Here is an 18,858-nt window from a genome sequence, read left to right on the forward strand (position 1 = left end):
GAGCCTGCTGTCCATTAATAAAGCAGCCGAATTGGGTTATCTAGCTTGCAACAGAGGTATTCTCATAAAGGATCTGGTAGGTTTTCCCCTATTAGTAATAGAGGGAGAGCCACTGTGCCCTTGATTATTTGAGTCAGTGAACTGAAAATTGGGGAAATATGAATTGGGGGAGGAGTTAAATCTTTCTCCCATTCCCTTACACTTGGTTTAAAACCTGCCAGCCCCTCTGAGTAATTAATCAATCATATAAACATTGACCCTAGTTTTTGGACAGGGAAAGTATTAAATGCTTAGCTTAAAAAGTAAAAACAAAATCCCATACCCCACCAAAGAAGGACATCTGTTTCTAACTTCAGCTTTTTATTTTTTTATCTTTCATTTTTTTTGTTGGTAAATCTCCCAGACAACAGCAGTTCTGTAGAGAGTTTAAATATGAAGGAATGGCAGGACGGGCTAAGGGCACTTCTACCGAACATTAACATCAACTTTGGTGGACTGCCCAATGCTTCTTCCCCCTCCAACGCCAACCACAGTGTACCAACGTCCAACACTGCCACCACCGACAGCCTGAATTGGGACAGCCCTGGCAGCTGGATGGACCCCGCAATTATCACAGGTAACCGTTTCTCACTCCTTCAGCTCCGCTGGCAAACCATCAAATGGGTATTTGGCACAAACTGATTTACATCTGGAAAAAATAAAAAGTCAGTATGCGGTGGTCTCTTCCAGCTTCCATCCACAAAACCTCAAGGGTCCAGGAATTTTTGTGGAACCGCTAGGTATAACAAAGTGTCACTTAGGCCTTTGCAATGCATGCCCGGGACCGTTGCAGGCAGTCAGGCGGATCAGCGTTTATCTATAGGGTCAATGTAGGTGTCCCTTCTGCTGGATGGCATGTCCGGTATGTGCGCCGCTGGTCCTGAGGCACTGAAGGCATTCACTGGACTTTTTTATTTAAAAAGGGACATACTCCACTTGTTTATAAAGCTCTCTTTTATAAGGCTGTCTGGTTGTGTTTTGCTGTTAGAGAGGCTGAAGCATGATTCAAGTAGGCAGAGCAGGAGATGAAGCATGCAGTGTACTGGTATTTTGGTGTGGTAAGGTCATGTCAACAGGGATGCAGTCCTTGCACAGGATATTTGGTAGAAAAATGTGTGGTTTATGAAGTGCTCTGAGGGGGAAACTTTTCCTATCTGGATTTAATGTTAAATGTTTTGTGGGCAGGGTAATTATATCTAATAATATAAAATGCATTCTCTGTACAAACTGATCATGTTTTCTCACTGTTGCTTTTTGTTAGGTTAAATTGACCTCCTTCGTGCTCAGCTTTATTGCTTCTGCTCTGACTTGCCTGTATCCCTGTGTTTTTTTTCTTCTCTTTGTAGGTATCCCAGCCTCCACAGGAAACAGTTTAGACACCCTTCAAGATGACAATCCTCCACATTGGCTAAAATCTCTTCAGGCCCTCACAGAGGTGGACGGCCCCAGTGCAGCGCCATCACAGACGCACCACAGTAACCCCTTCGGCACACAGATCCCTCTGCACAGAGCCAGTTGGAATCCCTACTCCCCTCCTTCAAACCCCACCAGCTTCCATTCCCCACCCCCAGGCTTTCAGACAGCCTTCAGACCCCCCAGTAAAAACCCCACAGATCTACTACAGAGCTCAGCGCTGGATCGTCATTAGGAAAGGAAGAAAAAGAAAAAAAGAAAAATAAAACCCAAAACGTTAGAAATGCAGGAAGTGTCCCACCCTGACTCCTCCCCATGCCCACCTACTGTTCCCTGTCATATCTTTCTTTCTGAAGAATCCAGTTCCTGATCAAACCTCCCCCCCAAATGCAATGCCATCGCAGGGTCATGACCGTATCTTTTTGTTGAGTTTCTGCTGAGCCAGTGTTTGAAATACACTGTTTGAAATATTTTCTAACCATTCTAAGGAAAAAAAAAGAGAGAGAGAAATCAAAATGCAGTCTCAATGCTTAAGGAGAATATTACTGTCTTATGTCTTTTGCACATGAGTATTTCTGCATAGTGGAAAAGTGTCAATCTGCAGTAGGGGAAAAAATGCAATGCAGAATCAAATGCAGAAACGTGAAAAAGGTATTTAATTTAAATGAATTTACTGAACATGTGGGGCAAGCAGTGGCCTAGCATTTATTTTGCATTCAGTGTGGCACTACACAGGGAAATTGCTATGTTGGGGTTTGGTTTTTTTTTTTTGAGAAGGGGATTTTGTGTCAGTCAGTTTGACATGAAGTGTGTTGAAAGACAAAACACTTATAGCTATGAGTAACTGGCATGTTGCTAAAGAGTGGTTTAAAGAGGGGAGAATAAGATTTTTCTTTAATTTTGGCTTTAGATTTAAAGTAAACTTTAATGTTTTAAAAGTATTCACAGATTTAATACCTAGTGTATACATAATATAATTATAAGCAGCTGAAACACGAGTGATATTTACTTCAGTCTTTCAGTCTCCTCTGTCAGTCTCTCTTTCTTTTTTTTAAAAAAACAAAGATTCACCTGATTAGGGCACTCTGGGATAGCACTGCATTGGGGCCACATGATCACCATCAGGAGCAACCTCTGACCTCCTCTGCCTGCAGCTTTTACTTAACCCTGTAGTTTCTGGACGTTTGTGCAGTATTGAAAAGACAGGAAAAAAGAAACAGATAAACAAACATGGTTATAACCTGACGCTAAAACTAAAACCAAGGAAATGTACCTCTTTCTTCAGAATTAAAACTAAAATCTTAAATAAAACAGAAAACTTGATGATGACTTTGTTTGCTTTTTGTTTTTTTTTTAAACTTGGATGTTTAATTACTGCATCTCGTAAAACCGTGTGTCATTGCATGTGTGGTTTTTTTTTCCTGTTCATCTAAACTGGAGCTACTTTTTCATGGAAATGTTGCTTTGCATGGTGACTTCTGTATTGAAGGGTGGAAAAAGCATACACACTTTAAATTTGTAAAGGGATTCTGTTGTCTTTACTTATGGCAATAGGTAGACGCTATCTGTCTCTAACCTTTTATTGGTGGTATCCTTTTAAATCTGAAGCATGAAAAACTGGTTTATACTTTCTGAATTAAATGCCATGGCACCTGGGATGGATAGCATGCAATAATGTGTCTGAAGGTGTGGCAAAGAATTCTAGTTACAACTCCCTGTTTCTGTCAGCATCCTCCCTTTAAAGGTGTAAAATATTGTTACTGCACCACAGGGGATGAAGAGCTCTTAACATACAGAAGGCCTCCAACAAACTCTTACACTTCCAGCCAGAGATATTTAAAACCAGCAACCTCGTGACTGGGGTGCTGGATTGACGTAGCTCATGAGGATGGCAGAGAGCCTGAAATCCTAGAGATGCCTGTGCAGAAGGATTTCTCACCTGGTGTAAGCTGTATAGTTCAGGCTGGCTGCCCTCCTACAATGTTTGCTGCTGGCAGGGGCAAGGAAGGGAATTCACACCGCTGAACTGTGAGCGCCTAAGGGGGTTGGGGGGGAACTGGCCTTTTTCATGGTCCAGGGAGTGGGAGCAAGTCCTGAATTGATCGCTGGACAGGCGAACCAGGCATTGAATCTGCATAAAGTGACTCTAAATATCCTGCTTTGTAAAGCATCACTTGGTGATTGCCCACTTTTGCTCTTCTCTTACCTGTGTTGCCATTTAGTGCTGTATTTACAGTCTGTGTTAAGGAACTGCATGTACTGTTTCGGGACAGGCATCCTATCGTTGCTGCAGATCAGTCGTGTGCCCTGGTTACTTGGGAGAATGTGCACGTCCTTTGATGCCAACGCTCCCCTGCAAAGCAAACAATGGTTTTTCTTGCCCAGTCAGCCCCTGCACAATCCCCTGCTGCAACTGCTGGTGGTGGAAGGAGAAGCGCTGCCTGCTGGGACTGCAGGCTGGGAAGGTCCTCTCCTGTGGCACTGCCTGCTGCTGCCCCTGGCACTGGGAAGCAACCCAGTGGGAACCATCTGCTGGAGGTGCTGGTAAAGATGCAATGGGTGTTTTGTTTCTCTCTTCCCCCCCCTTCCCCACTTGTTAACACAGACATTTTTCGACCTTTAACAGTTCTTTTTTAGAAGGGTGCCTTTCCTGACCCTGAAAATAAGCAAGCCTCCCAAAGCAGCTGTAATTGTTTCCCATGTACCACGGCAATTCCTGAAGCTGCCACCTTCTTCAGTTCTTGATTTGTCTCTTTGCACTGAAGGAATTCTATGCTTGTGGTCTGTTACCACTAGAAAATAGGCTTCGGCTGCTCAGGAGAGCACTTATTCCCTGTTGCCATACGATAGCTTGTGTGGTTGGCCTACTGTCTAAACTTATCCTTAAGGAAAAGGTTTAAAATGGAATGATTTTTTTTTTCTTCTTTTACGGTGCCTCCTCACCCCCCCCACAAAAGACTTCTTGTTGGGTAACATTGGTGTTATAACATTAAAATATATCAGTGTTCAGATTGACTGGGGTGGGTGGTGGCTTCTGCCTCTAGCCTAGCTTTATCTGCTGTCTGATGCAGACTCCTGCATCTCCTGCAGACAGGAAGCAACCTGGCATTTCACTCTTCAACCGTGTGGAGCTCAGTTAGTTTCTCCTGAGGTTCTTGTTGTTGATGGGCTCTTCTTGTGACAAGAAATTCTGTACAGGAACTTTTATTGAAAGGAGAGCGTCCATGTGATCATCTCAGTGCGTGATATGTTGCTTTATATATTGTATGGACATTTGCAGCTCTCCCTTGTATTAAGCCAAGAATGGCGCTTGACTAAAAGGCTGGTGACCCAGGACTAGCAACACATTTGGTAGATGGTGTCTGGTGGAGATGAAATTGGAGAAAGAGGATAGACCAGATTCTGCCTCCAAAATGGATACGAATGTGTGTTGAGGGAAGGAAGGGAGTTATTAACCATGAACGTGTTGGTACAAGAAGTTGTGTTGCATTTTCAACAACTTCTCAATTCAAGCGGAGTAATTTGGGGATCAGCAGTGCTGGACTGATACTAAGGGTTCATGGCTGCTTTTTTTTTTCTTTTTAATATCTAATAAGGGAATTATGTTTCTCTGGAGTACAGCAAGGAGTGTCACCTTCTAGGTAAGGTGAAGAGCCATTGCATAAATTCCTTTTCCTTCCTTCTATAACTTCCATTTCCTACTTGCAAGTCAAGTGTGAGCAGGTATGTGCCCTTACAAATGCAGTGTCTTGACAGGGCTGCTCTAACCATACTTAAAACATCATTGCCAATTTGCATGACAGTTTTTAATTATGAAGTTGGGTTTGGGGTTTATATTGAACTCCAAACTTTTATTTTCCTTCTCCTCCATCATAGACTCTGTTGTCCAAAAAGTATATTTCTGAGACAAATCATAGGCATTCAAGATGTTGGATTTTAGGGAAAATGCAGTGTGTTTGGGTTTTCTTGTGGGGGGTGGATTTGTTTTGGTTTGGTTTGGGTGGTGGTGGTGGTTTTGGGTTTTTTCATTTTGTGTTTTCGTTTGTCCTGTTTTGGTTTGGATTTTTTACAGCTCTGTAGAGCTGGCCATGCTGCTGTGGAGATTTTTGGCTTGGACACCTTTTTTTTTTTTTTCTTCTGGGGGGAAGAGGGGTCATGCACCAATTTCCTCCCTCACCCTTGCAAGGGAACTTAGCAAAATACACTTGAAAAGATTGCAGAACAGTTACCTGGGTGCTTCTTGTTCATCCCTCTCCTCAGGATGCATGGAAGTTGCCTTAAGTTGCAAAGGAGCTTAGATGTGGTGTTGGTCTCCACCATACTTAAATCCACTGAGTAGGATTGTATTGCCTGGGACTAATTCACTCTGGGGAAAAGCTGTAGTGCTGGAGTAAAAACTGTTACTGCTCAGATCTGAGGTGTGTTGAGAAACACTGAGTGAGAGGTGCACAGTGCTTGAAGGGTTAGGGGACTGGAGTCGTCACCAGCCCTACTTGAAGGGGTTGTAGGTGCTCCTGACTTCTTGAGGGGAATCAACTCTCCTCCAGTCCAGCTGCTAGTGACATGAATTCTTAGCTCACATAAAGCAAATAGTGTGAAGTGCTGTTTGCCATGAATGCATGTCTGTTAAGAGTCGTTGTTGCTTTACATCTTCCAGCAATGTGTGGCTATATGGCTAGCTATAGAAGTGCTTTCCACTTCACTGATTTACTATCATGTGTTCAGGCTGAATGTGGACGTAGTAACTGTAAGAACTTGTGCTCCTTCCTCTTCTCCCAAATCCCAGCATCTCTTTTTCCCTACTTTGGGAAGTTCCACCGATGGGAAACAGCTCTCAGGTCCTCTTCTGTTTATGGCTGCGACAAAGCTCCTGAAGAGGAAAAATGTGAAGTGTTGTCACAGCTTTGGGTCACAGCATAAGAAATGGTGTAGCCTCAGTACGCTCCGATCTACATGTGAGAGCACTGTATATGAGCAAGATCTTCAGCTTCCCTTCTTTCTGGGGTTTGCCTTTGCCCTAGGCATACCGCTGTTATGTGTATGTGGCAAAGTGAAGGCACTTGAGATGGAAATGGCCACATGAAGTTCTTGCCATACAAGTACAGGGAGCTAGAGCGACTTGGGGGGATATAGGAGTCTGAACTGCTGCATCATGGAGGTTTGAGGTGAGTTGGGTGATGCTGGCAGCAACAGATTTGTTACTGGTTTTGCTGATGAAAAGCACTGGTTTAGGGTGGTCTGATGCAGTGTGGAAGTCATTTGAAGAGAGGTGGTGTCACTGTGGAGAAAAAGAGTATAGAAAAGTCCTTGTTAATCTAAAGCTGATGGGAGAGTGATCTGCCTGACCTGTGGTGGTCACGAGGAGCCCATCTCCTGCAACACTGATGAGGTGATCTTTCAGTGGTATAGTCATTGCACAGTTACTGTTGCTTTCTCTTCTAAAACCTTGCTAGATTACTATTTCTTTCCCCCAGTCCTCAGACTTACAAATCTGACAAGTCCCTCTGCATTTCAGAGATGCTTGGAGAGAGGGTGGGACTTGCTCAGCTCTCTCCTCTTCCTCCCAGCACAGCAACACTTAAAATGGTAGTTTAGAAAACTTGCACTGGCAGAGGGTGGCCGTTCTTTTCAAGATCACAATTAATATCTTTTTGGAGATTCACAGCTTTAGCATTTGAATGTCACAGGTCCCAGCATTAACCTTGCCCAGATATTTAGAGAGGGTCTGAAGCCTCTTCTGTCAGTGCTGACACTCCTAGGAGGCTGGTACACTGAGCTTCACTAAAGAATTTAACGTGACCAAAACTTGTTTAGCTCTTTCTAAATAAGCATGCAGGCTGAGGTTTCCAGTGTGGAGTCTGAAGCTTAAAATCCTGTTTTAAAAAAAAAAAACCAAACCTGAGGGTGTTTTCTCTCCTTGTTCAGACACTGAGCAAAAAGTGACTGCTTGTGAGGTTTGCCTGGGACAGAATCGGCAACGAGCTGGCCTTGCAGCTATCTCCATCCCTCTTCAGATGGTTTCCTTCAGTTCCAGGGCCCACCTTTCTATTGGATATTGCATGTATATAATTAAAAAATAAATAGAAAATGTGATATATAATGTATTGAATAATTGGATATTGCATTTGATGTTGCATAAAACTTTACAACTAAACCTCTTGGAGCTTCACCTTCCCTGTAGGGAGGCCTGGATCTTCAACAGCTGGAAAACTCCTTCCCTACCGTGGAGAAAGCTAGAGTTTCTCTGGTGGTCTGCAGGGAGGAAATGGTGGGGAGGGCAGCACCTCATGTGCTGCCCTGGTGAAGAAGGGTTGGGTAGATGGTGGCTCCAACGGGAACTGCTGAGTGATGTGGCAAGAATGTGTGGGATTATAGGCTTGTGAGGTTTGTTTCTTTCTGTTTACAAATTACTTAAATCTTCTACATAGTTACCTTCCTTCTCCTTCCTCTTTTGGCAAATAAATACAAATGGTGCTTCCTGTTGCCTTACTGATGGTGCCTTCCTGAGGTGAAGCTGAGTGTGGCTCTTCAAAACCTTAACTCTGCGCTTAGCTGTACTGGTCCAAGGTGAGAAGGAACTGAGGCAAAGATTAAGGGCTTGGTAGGAAAACTTGTGGGAGAGTTGGGCTTCCTGCCCTTAACCTATCTTTCTTCTGTTGGTTTCAGTCTCCTGAAAGCTTGAGATGACTTTAGAGGAAGACCTGGATGAGGTTCTCCCTGCTGGAGGAACTTGGCTTAGACTGCCAAGGTTTTGGAGATGAATATTTTGTGGTAGAAAGCTTTACTTTGCACACACAAAAAAAAAGACGGGACGTTACCCCAAGGAAACTTTTCAATTTTGTCAAGTAAATAATTTTTTACATATCAGTTGTATAAAATGCTTGTTTCAAGTTGACATTTTTCTCGGTATGAAAAACTCCCATGTCAGTTTTTAATTGAAAATGCTAATTTTTTGTTATGACACTTCAAAATCAGCATCTTTCTGGACATGTTTGGCAAAAGATTTTTATATCTAAAATGTGCGTCATTTCAGTTTGCAGTGAAAGCAGGTGTCAATCTCTAATCATCTGTAGCAAAAATCCCACTTTTCTTTTTTCCACAAAAATCTCCTTGGAGAGAGGGGAAATTGTAGTGGGGTTTTATTTTTTTTTTCCTTAAAGCATGACAGGGAAGAGGAACAGAGAAGGAACAGATAGGAAAAATTTCATTCCCGTCCTCTTGTTTCCCTTCTGTTTTTTCCCGGTTTCATCTCTTAACAAGACAACTCCTTCCTACATGAACAAGAAATGGGGCAGTGCTGTTCCCAGGACAGGTCCTGGGTTGAATCCCCAGCCATGAAACCTCTTTCGGTGAGACATAAGTGGAAGCGTAGTCTGTGGGTATGGCATGGATGTACTTGTGAGAGCCCAAAGCGCCCGTAGCACTGTGTCCAAATTCACTGCTGGCGCGTCTGCACGCAGAACGTCTTTTCCTGCAGGTACTTCGGGCAGTCTCGCGAGCATCCGGGAGGGGACCGAAGAACAGGTTACCTTGAAGCAGGATTATTCCCCTCCCTGTGCATTAGACTTGGCTGGAAAAGAGGGAGGAGAAAAAGGTAAGGTTAGGACGTGAGCTGAAGGGAAACGCAGAGCAGGTCCTGTTTTTCCTGTCCTTTTTACAGCTTCACTTGTCTTATGAGAATGAAAGGTTTTTTCCCTTCTCGTGGTGCAGTTGCTGGTAAATGGCTACTGCGGGCATCTTCCTCTTTTGCAAGGGATCTGTAAAAGCTTTACCACCTGCACCCTCCCCCATCAAACCTAGTCCCCAAACCAGACTTCCCATAGCTTGGTGATGTGAAAAGAAGACACAGGAGGTGGAATGGGGAGAGATTCCTTTATTGTTAGAAATAGAAAAACAGCGTCTCTAGCCCTCTTTCCAGGGAGAAGTGGCAGTGGTTCCCAGACATCCACTATTAGGTCTTGCCTTATCACAAAAATGTGCTACCTTGCATTTTTAAGGCTTCGTTCCTTGAAATGTGATGCAAATGTTGAAGTCAGAAGACTAAAACTCCTAGCCTTTGTAGCAGGCTTGTTTGAGTATCACAGTTTGCATCCTTGAGTGTTGGATGGCAGGTGGACCCTGGGGGTTCATGTCCTGGGTGCTCGTTCTTATTCCCTGCCCTGTGCATGGAGCAGCTCTTGGGGCTGCCAGCACTACTTCTGACTAATGCCATAATGCCTCCCGAGATACAAACAGCATCTCTGCACACGTGATGCCATGTTACTCAACAAGCCCCATGTGCCCAGACTGCTTCAGGTGTGCTACGCATGCACAGGCCTGTCCTGCAGTGCGAATGGGGGACTGAGGTGTCCTGAAGCTGCTGGCTAGGCTCTGCATGCACTGCCTGGAATGTACCCTTGTATTTCTACCCAGGAAATCCTGGACAGAAATATGGGTGTCATTGCTTTCTGAATGCAAATGATGGTACTTAGGCTAGCTCTTCGGGTGTTGCTGTAGGTCCTGATACACCTGATGTGAATTTCTAATGCAGGAGAGAAAGGATGAAAAACCGCAGGGGTTTTTTTTATTTTTTTTTTTCCAAATGTGCTAGGTCCTTTGTATTAAAGATAAATTCATATTATCCTCTTGACTGGCTATCTTTGCACACTTGTCACTGCATCTTGCAAGTCTAAGATTGCCTCTGTAGAAATGGGAGGATATGGTGAGTTCTGAACAACAACAACAAAAATCCTTTAAATCTCAGCCTACATTCAAGGGCAATGAATTGTAAATGTTTCCAATTATCTAATGACATAGATTCCTTGTTCCTGGTAACTGGCTGTCTTCACTTTCAGCCTTTAAAAGAACCCTAAACAGAATATCAGACTCTTGTGTTTAAAACCTGAAAGTCTGCACATGCTCAGCCTGTAGGTTAAGCTGGAGCTGCTCAGTCTTGGCTTTATGCATCTCATCAAAATGATCAATTAAGAAGCTTGTAACCCAGGAACTCTTGTTTGAAATGTGCACTTCCGGACATGGGCGGCAATAAAAAGATTATATCAAAAAAGCCTTTCAACATGAAGTGTCAGATTTTCTCCATTTGAAAACTCAGGTGCAGTAATTGGCTCTTGTGAAATTCTTTCCTGAGCTCTGCAGAGTTTCAGGGCATTGATGGTGTCAAAAGAAAGAAGGAAAATAAGTTGAATGGCAGTTTAAATTTTCAAACCGGCCTCCCGAACTTGTTGAAGAGCTTATGGTCCTCGTAGCGTCTGTAGTAGAGGGGGAGCAGGTCCCTGGGGATGTCGGCACGGCAGGGCATGGCAGGCAGCGGTACGTTGCGGGGTGGCTGGCTGGGCAGGGTGGTGCAGGGTGGTGTGCTGGGCCGTAACACCAGCTGGGGCAAGACCTGCGCTTCAGGGTGCCAGCTCTGCAGGGGCAGCTTTGGCAGGTTTTCGGGGCTCCTGGTAAAGGCAAGAGGGAGAAGGGGTAGTGAGAGAGGGCTGTAGCACCCATGTAGGGAGGGCTGTAGCACCCATGTAGGGAGGGCTGTAGCCCACCAAGGCGATGCTGAGGCAGGGCCAAGGGGTGCCCTGGTCCTCTGGTTCACCTCCCCCTTGAAAAAGAGTGGGTGCAAGGGTTTCATGGCTGTTAGGTGCTAGGTGGGGAGCGCAGAAGAGGGTGAGGCAGGTGGGACTGAATGCCCAAGTGATGTGGGATTTCACATCTGGCTGCTCCTGCCTCCAGGTGGTCTGGCAGTGGCTCTTGAGAAGCTGGGAGGGCAGTGCCAGCGCCAGGGCTGAGCGATACCTTTGGAAAGCCAGGTTATTGCAGCCTGCGAACGCCCCCGGGAACACAGAGCTGGAGAGGGCTGAGAGGTGGTAATCGCGCCGGTGGTAGTGTTTCAGTCTCCCAAAAGTATTCCTCTGTCTTTCTGGGGTGGAGGGGTCACATTTCCGTCCTCCTGTGATCTTTCTCCTATGCTGCTGCCTGCAAGGTGTAGAGAGAGATGCCCATGCAGATGCTTTCTTTGCACTTTGTGGGCTGGTTCTTTTCATTTAAACACACCCCCACCCCCAGAAAGATTGCATGTTTGTATCCTAAACTGAAGCTGTCACCCAGTGGTTTTGACCCCCCTTCCTCCACTCCCAGAGGGAAGCACCGAAGCTGTTTCAGCCCTGCAGAAAAGGGGTGCTGGGGAGGCACCAGCCAGGCTGGGGGAGAGCAGGCCAGCCGGGAGAGGTATGGCTGGTGCCTGCTGAGAGACTGAGCTGTTACGTCTTGCAGGGTTTTTCTTACTCCTTGGCCTTAGGTACTTCTGATAATAAGGAATTAAGCTCTCTGTTAAAGCTGCATCCCTGGCTTCTGCGTAGTCCCTGTTGCTGTGATCCCTTGTTCAGGATACCATTGCTGGCAAAACCAAAGCGGTCCTGCTGGACTGTAGGCCGGGAAAACAGGGAACTGCTGCTGCAGAGATGCTGATCTGTGAGCGTGGTCCTGGCTGGTGGCACCTCTGCTCGCCCAGCCCTGCTCCCCACTGCGGCTTCTCTCCCCATCCGTCCCAGAGGAGGATGTTCCTCCTTTCCCCCTGCTGGGCTGTGCACACGCAGTTGCACTGAACTTAGCCTCAGAAAAGGGATAGTCCCGCCGACCATCCTCCATGTGTTGTCTGTTCCCTTCTTCCTCCGTTTTGGAGAGCTCTTTGTCAATCACCTTTAACAGCTTTGCATGTGCTACGGCTTTGCTTGCAGGAGCCCTCTCTGCAATCACCAGCAGCATCCCCACCACCAGGACCCCTTCCTCATCGGAACCAAACCTACCTTCGCTTTGGAGCAGCGGTTTAACTTTTTCCTGCGTGATCGTGCCAAGCTGCCCGTGGTTTCAGATGCGTGGAGGGAAGGGCCGTGCAGTGGGGGGAGAGGTGGGTGGTGAGACGCCGTGTCCCGAGTGGGTGCAACCCGCGCGGCTGCGTGTCTCAGCAGATGGCAGCAGCGACTCTCCTTCAGCTCCGCCAGCCTTAGCTGCTCCTCACACCCCCCCAAAAAACACCTCACCCCCTCCATACTCACCCCCCGCGGCTCCTCCTCGCCCTGTCCCGCCAGCAGCAGACGGCGAAGGAGACGGACAGGGCCACGATAACGGCTCCGCTCAGCAGCGAGGCGGCCACCGCAGCGCGGGAGCCGGTGCCCGAGGGCTGCGGGGCGGCTGCGGGGGCAGAGCGGGGCGGCGGTGAGGGGCGGCCGGGGGGAGCGGGGCCGGGGGGGGACCGCAACGCCCGCGAACGCGGGCGTTGCGGTCCCCCCCGGCCCCGCTCCCCCGTGTGGATGACCTCAAGCTGTGCTTCAGGCTGTCGTTTTTATTAATAACCATTAAAAAACATAATAACCGTCAACGTGGGTGACGCCGCGCCGGTTCCATAAAGAAGGAAGTTTAGGGACGAAATCGTATTAAAAGTTAATATTTTCTTCAGGTGATTAGAGTAAAATAATGACACGGGGCAGAAAACGTAACACGTCGGGTGTGTCTTGCGTGAAGCACAAAGGTAGCGTGAATTGGGGCCCGAATAAAAAATAAAGAAATGATGGTAACTTGGGTTTTTTTTGGTTGGTTGGTTTGTTTTTTTTTACCTGGAACATATATTTCTGCTTAACGGTTCCTTGGGAAGAAAAAGAAAAAGAAAAAATTGAAAAAGGGAAGAAAAGTTGAAAAGGAATTAAAAAGGTTGAAAAGGAACTAAAAAGTTTTTAAAAAGTTAAAAAGGAAAAAGTTGAAGAGGAAAAAAGTTGAAAAGGAAATAAAAAGTTGAAAAGGAAAAAAGTTAAAAAGGAAAAAAATTAAAAATAGATTAATGAAGCATGAGTATTTGAAAGAAAAAATGGGCTTGTGAAATTTAAAAAGAAAAAAAAAGTAATTGGAAACTGATGGACGTAATCATAGAATAGTTTGGGTTGGAAGGGACCTTTAAAGGTCACCTAGTCCAACCCCCTGCAAGAGCAGGGACATCTTCAACTAGATCAGGTTGCTCAGAGCCCCGTCCAACCTGACCTTGAATGTTCCCAGGGATGGGGCATCTACAGCCTCTCTGGGCAACCTGTTCCAGTGTTTCACCACCCTCACTGTAAAAAATAGCCACTTCCTTCAGAATTTTCTCAGATGGGCTTATGATCCATCCGAGTCTGTGATCCCTACCTGCCCTAAGATGGATGTCTGGAAAAAGCAGATGAATTACATCCTGCTCAAACTGTAAAGGGAACCTAAATGATGTTTGCATTGTAAATGTCTAAAGTTAGGGACATGGCTCCCATCCCAAGGGCAAGATAATACGAAAGAATTTGCTAACATCTGCAAAAATGGTATGTTTAGGTTTTCAAAGTAATAAAACACACAAATTCAAAAAAAACAACCTTATGACCCTTGCAAAATAACCAACCTAAGACTCCTGAAAGTACAGAGATTTGCTTTTCATTTCAAAGAGAACAAGTGCGTGGGGATTTTTTCCTTAAAATTGTCTTAAAACCTCTTTATTTTGGGGAACCCACAGTGTGATTTAAGGTCTGGGATTTTTTTTTTGTTCACTCGAGTTGTTTCTTCATTAAGCAGCACACAAACTGCAGCCTCCATTTAGAGCCAAGAAGACAAGGTTTGCTAATGAGCTTTATCAACGTTTTACTACGGGAGTACCTGTAACCTATTGCAACAAAGTTCATTGCTTTTATTTTGCTGTGTTTACTTTTATGAACAAAAGACACTCACTGACTGTATATCTCCAGGTTTTACAGCTCTGAATGGAGGCGAATTGCTTTATTTTTGTTTTCATTTTTAAAGGGTAAGCTGCCTGGGGTGCTTCTGAGCTGAAGCACCTGCAGGGATGTCCTATGGTTGAAGCACTTTGGTTTCTAATTTGACCTTCGTGAGATGCTACCTTTTTAAAGTGGATTTGCTTATCTTAAGCAAGGGAAAGAGAAGTGGCAAAAGCGAGTGTGGCAGACCTTTTCCATTTCAGACTTTTTTTTAGCCAGCTATTGCACCACAGGTTTGCCCGTAAACTGTTTCTGAAAGGGCCCCAGGTCTTTAATTCTCAGTGTCCGGCATGAGCAATATATTTCACACGTAAGCTATACAGTATTTACAACTTCTGTGGTTTTGCTTGCCACTGCAAAAATATATAACTTTCTTGAGGGCAATTTTCCTGAAATTATTTTATGTACATGCACAATATGCAGTGTGTGAGAGAAAGCTTTTAAAGCAATGAACTTTGTTCCTTCGATGTTCAGGCATTCGTTCTCGATGTGCTCGTACCACAAAAAATGTGAGGGCCATGTGCAACTGGCACGTGCTTTCACAAACGGCACGTGCTGGATTATTACAGAGTTCAGCTTTCCTCCTGCTGAAAGCTTTTGGCTGTGCCCTGGGGTCCCTGTGCCTGGCACCCGGAGTGGGGTGTCAGCCGGTACCAGGTTTTGACCCAACTTGGTGACTTCTGTACCAGTTCCTGGGAGCGAGATAAGGCCTGGTTATCTGCTGAGCTGACGCCAGGTGAATTCACCCCTTTGGCAACCTCCTGCCTTATGCGGCTCATGAAACACTGCAGCAGGGACCCTGCTGAAGCATGGCATTTTGCTCGTGCTGATGACCACCGACTGGCTCAAGCTGGACCTCTGCTGTCCCCTTTTGGGGTGGCTGGGGCACCCCACCTCCTCCTCCTGCCCTCACTGGCTTGGCCAGAGTGAGGAAAGCCCCGTGCAAGAGACGGTGGCTGCACTTCCCCTCCTGAGTTAGCAATCGGGTGGCAATCACCTGCACCCCGCTGAGACCCTATAAGTGGGCACAGGGGCTGGGTCACGCTGGTGGGCTCCTTACCCTGGCAGTGGGGCGGGGGGTGGCTCCAGGACGAAGCGCTGTCCCGACGGAGGCAGGAGAGCCTCTTGCTGCCCACCAGCTGGTACCCCTCCTGGCACCAGTACACCAGGACCGAGCCCAAGGAGACACCCGAGCCTCTGTCCACGTAGTAGTATCCGTAGCGTGGCGGGGGGAGAGCTGTGCATGGCGCTGGGGAGAAGGGGAGACATTAAGTGGACGTGGTGACAAAGCCCCCACTGCTGATGCTCTTGGAAAGGTTGCCTGGCCCCCGCGTCCCTCCTGCGGGTCCTGCAAGTGTCTGAAATTTTTTTCGCGTAATCCTAAAGGAGAGACGTAGAGAAGTCTAGTGGCTTTATCTGGAAAATAAATCTTCTAGTTGCAAACTCTACAATGTGAACAGCTACTGAAGAGCAGAAGTGGGGCTGGAAAAGTACAGGATGGGGACAGTGTGCAGAGAGCAACCCTTAGGAGAGAAAGGAAGAGGACAGGCATTTTTTAATGCCCCAATATTCTGGGAGAATATTGTTGGCTGGAACTCAAAGCAATAAAAATACTACTCTATGCTATAGAGAGATACTTTTTCCACCCCAGCCTTTAATTTTTTTTCTAATTTGTTACCCACAACTATTCAGAGCTACTCAGTTATCCTGCTTAGGTAATCCTTTCTGCACTGCACCTTTTGCATCTTTAGTGCTGTCCTTGTTCCAGCTTGCTAGTACCTGGCGAGAGGCGGCAGTGGGGCAGGCTCCAAAAGGGATGCCAGTCTGACTGTGTGCTTGCAAAAAAACCCTGGATATACTAACACAAGGCCAAGAAAATGTGGATGAGTAGATCCTTGTGTAACGAGTATCACAGGCACCAATATCCTGAATTAAAGGAAAATACTCTGATCAACTCTAGTTAAGCCAAGCTTAAAACCTGCAGGCAGAAATGTGCTCTATCTAGCTTAAGGGGAACTTTTGAGGGAAATTCCGAGTGCAGCAGTAAAGCTAATGCAAGAGAGAGGTTTGGTTTGCCTCTGGTTTTGCTGAGATGATGTAGCCTTCTCCTCCAGAGGGGTTGACAAGAAACAAATCAGGTTGAGTAAGATCAGACTTTCTCCAGGTCCAGCAATACTGTTAATAGGTAGTAGAGATGTCTGGATGAGTAAATTCAGTGGTGCCAGGGAGGCTGCCCAGATGCCTGGACTGGATCTGTTGTACAGTTAAATTGTCTGGCACTGGCTATGATTGCCGTGATTTGGAGATAAGGTGGTCCAGGGACTGTTCCGAACAGGCATTTTGGAAACAACATATAATTCATAAAGGTTTGGGAAAGTGAAGGGTTTAATAATATGGCATGGGCTGCTCTGTGCCACTGCCCGCACATGGAGGCGGGCAGGCTGCCTGCACCAGGTGGGCAGTCACCCCATGGCAGCCCCGACGCCGTGTCCCACTTGCTGGGGAACGGCACGTGCTCTGCTCTAGGAAGTGGATTAAAAAAAAAATAATCACCCTCAGCATTTGGAGATTATTTGTGCTTTTAAAAAATCTCCATCCTCAGTTCTTCCTGAGGATCCCAGCTCAGGATCCCAGCTCAGCCCTTGGGGACAGGGATGTGTTCAGTGTGCCTGTACCCTGGCCAGGGAGCTGGTCCATCATGATATGCATAGAGGTTAACACGGACGAGGACTTTACTCTCAAAGGAAGACAGTCAAGCATTAAATTTCCTCCCAGTGCCTAGCGATTTTGCCTCTGACATGACACATCTCTCCCAGATCACAGAAGCTGCTGTGGCCATGAGGACCACGCAAAGCCCTGCAGCTCCTATGCGTGCCCTAGGCGTGCCTCTGCGCCCGCTGGAGAAGCACCGTCATGCCATCATCAACACGTCCCCGCGCCCTTCACCCTGTGAGCCTGCACGGTGGAGCCCCGAGCAGCCCTGCAGAGGGAGAGGCGGGCAATCGCTCGCTCGAGTACCTGAGATGTTGCTGGGCATGTAGGTCCCGTTGGTAACTTCTCTGGACACCCCCTTTCTGATGTCTCCTGCCCTGGGCAAGGCGGTCCTGGGCCCAGCAGCACCACTCCAGGCAAAGCTCAGGCAGCTCCAGGGCAGCAGGCAAAGGGCAACGCATTTCCCAAACCTTTGTCCCGTCATGGTTTGGGGAAACACAGCATCGTTGGGTGCCCAGCTGTCCCAAGTGCCTGCAGTTCCCTTTGCTTCTGAGCAGGAGTCAGCTGGGCTCTTAGGGCATTAAGCCTTGAGCAGCAAAGCTAGCAGCCGCTCTCCCCCCGAGGCTTGCCTCCCCTCCGCGTCGGCACAAACCCCACGTCCCTGCTCCTAGCACTGCCAGCCCTGCTCTGGCCGCTCGGCTGAGCGGCTCCGAAGCCCCGCAGAGAAACCAGGCGTGGGAAAGGGAGGGAGAAGCAGCAAGCGCTCGGGATTCATCTTTTACAGCTCCCTCCTGCAGGGACTGGCTGTCACCATCTCTCTGGGTGCTGGAGCCACACATCGGGCACCCTCCTCCTCCGCTACCTGCTGAAATCCACGCTCGAGCTTGCTGCTGAGGCTCCTGAGCTGCAGATGCTCCCGTGCTTGTCTCTTCCCCCCTGCCAGAGCCCAGGGCTGATTTTCTGTAAACAGCAGCAGAGCGGGACATGTGCCACGGGAATCAAAAGGGTTTCGTAGCAGCAACTCCGCCAGCTTTGCTGCTGCGGGAACCACAGAGAAATCTGTTTTCCCTTTTCCTTGGGGTTCCCTTTGTGCGGCGTCTCTCTGCCTGTCACTTCAGGCTGTGATGTCTTCTGATGTTTTATAGCTGGAGGGGCTGCAGAGGCAACCAGCTCTTTCCTCCTGGGATGTAGGTTGCTCTTACCTGCCCCTACCTGCCTGGCCCCTTGTGCACAGCCAGGAAGAGGAGAGGTGTCCTGCATTGCCCAAGCACTCGAGACAATGAGGTTTTGGTGAAATGTGCCAAAAAGCCTCTGTGCCGAGGCTTTCCCCAGCAGCCAGTACACCAGCTGTCCGACCAGCAGGGCTTTGCAGGGTTTTTTGGATCATCCCGTGCTGTGGCTGTCTTCTTCCCTCCTTGCACCCCCTGGAGCTCCCCTCATCCTGTGGGTCTCCTTCACCCCTCCTGTCCTGCATCCTTGCATGTCCTGGGGCAACCTGGGACTTACTGCAGGTGTAAGGCTGAAAGCCCAGGCCACTATTCATTAATAGCATTGGCACAAATACAGCGGCCTCAGCAGCTGGGTGTGAGGACATTTGCAAGCGCTCACAGCTTGGCAGGGAGATGCTCTGGCTCTGTGGGTCGGTTTTTGTTCGCCTCTCTTTTATATCTGTGGCCTGTAGCTGCAACCAATGTGCTTGGCTGAGCATGGCTGCCCGAGTGGATTTGGGGGGCCAAAATGTTGCCTTGGATGTGTGGGCAGCTCCTGTTCGTAAAACCAAACAGTGGTTGTCGTGGTTTAGCCCCAGCCGGCAACTAAGCACCACGCAGCCGCTCGCTTACTCCCCCCTGGTGGGATGGGGGAGAGAATCAGAAGAGTAAAAGTGAGAAAACTCGTGGGTTGAGATAAAGATAGTTTA

General features: G+C 47.3%; 2 protein-coding genes across 10 annotated transcripts in view; one reads left to right on the top strand and one right to left on the bottom strand.

Annotated features, from left to right (window-relative positions):
- Positions 1-1,810, top strand: part of CNOT4 (CCR4-NOT transcription complex subunit 4) — a 90,025-nt gene extending 88,215 nt beyond the window's left edge. For 6 of the 9 annotated variants that reach the window (XM_072866592.1, XM_072866528.1, XM_072866518.1 and 3 more), the window contains 2 exons: positions 404-616; positions 1,386-1,810. In XM_072866592.1, the coding sequence (XP_072722693.1) occupies positions 404-616; positions 1,386-1,687 (515 nt within the window). In that variant the 3' untranslated portion in view covers positions 1,688-1,810. The remainder of the gene's footprint in view (positions 1-403; positions 617-1,385) is intronic. The other 3 variants (XM_072866566.1, XM_072866573.1, XM_072866583.1) reach the window with 1 other exon arrangement.
- Positions 1,811-10,651: 8,841 nt separating this feature from the next.
- Positions 10,652-17,424, bottom strand: LOC140653929 (uncharacterized). Its single transcript, XM_072866670.1, has 5 exons — positions 17,247-17,424; positions 15,289-15,477; positions 12,498-12,633; positions 11,239-11,418; positions 10,652-10,892 (listed from the first exon to the last, which is right to left on the bottom strand). Exons 1-5 carry the CDS (start codon positions 17,422-17,424, stop codon positions 10,652-10,654), a joined length of 924 nt encoding a protein of 307 aa, XP_072722771.1.
- Positions 17,425-18,858: the final 1,434 nt, after the last annotated feature.

Source organism: Ciconia boyciana, chromosome 1 (assembly GCF_034638445.1).
Source record: "Ciconia boyciana chromosome 1, ASM3463844v1, whole genome shotgun sequence".
Taxonomy (NCBI): Eukaryota; Metazoa; Chordata; class Aves; order Ciconiiformes; family Ciconiidae; genus Ciconia; species Ciconia boyciana.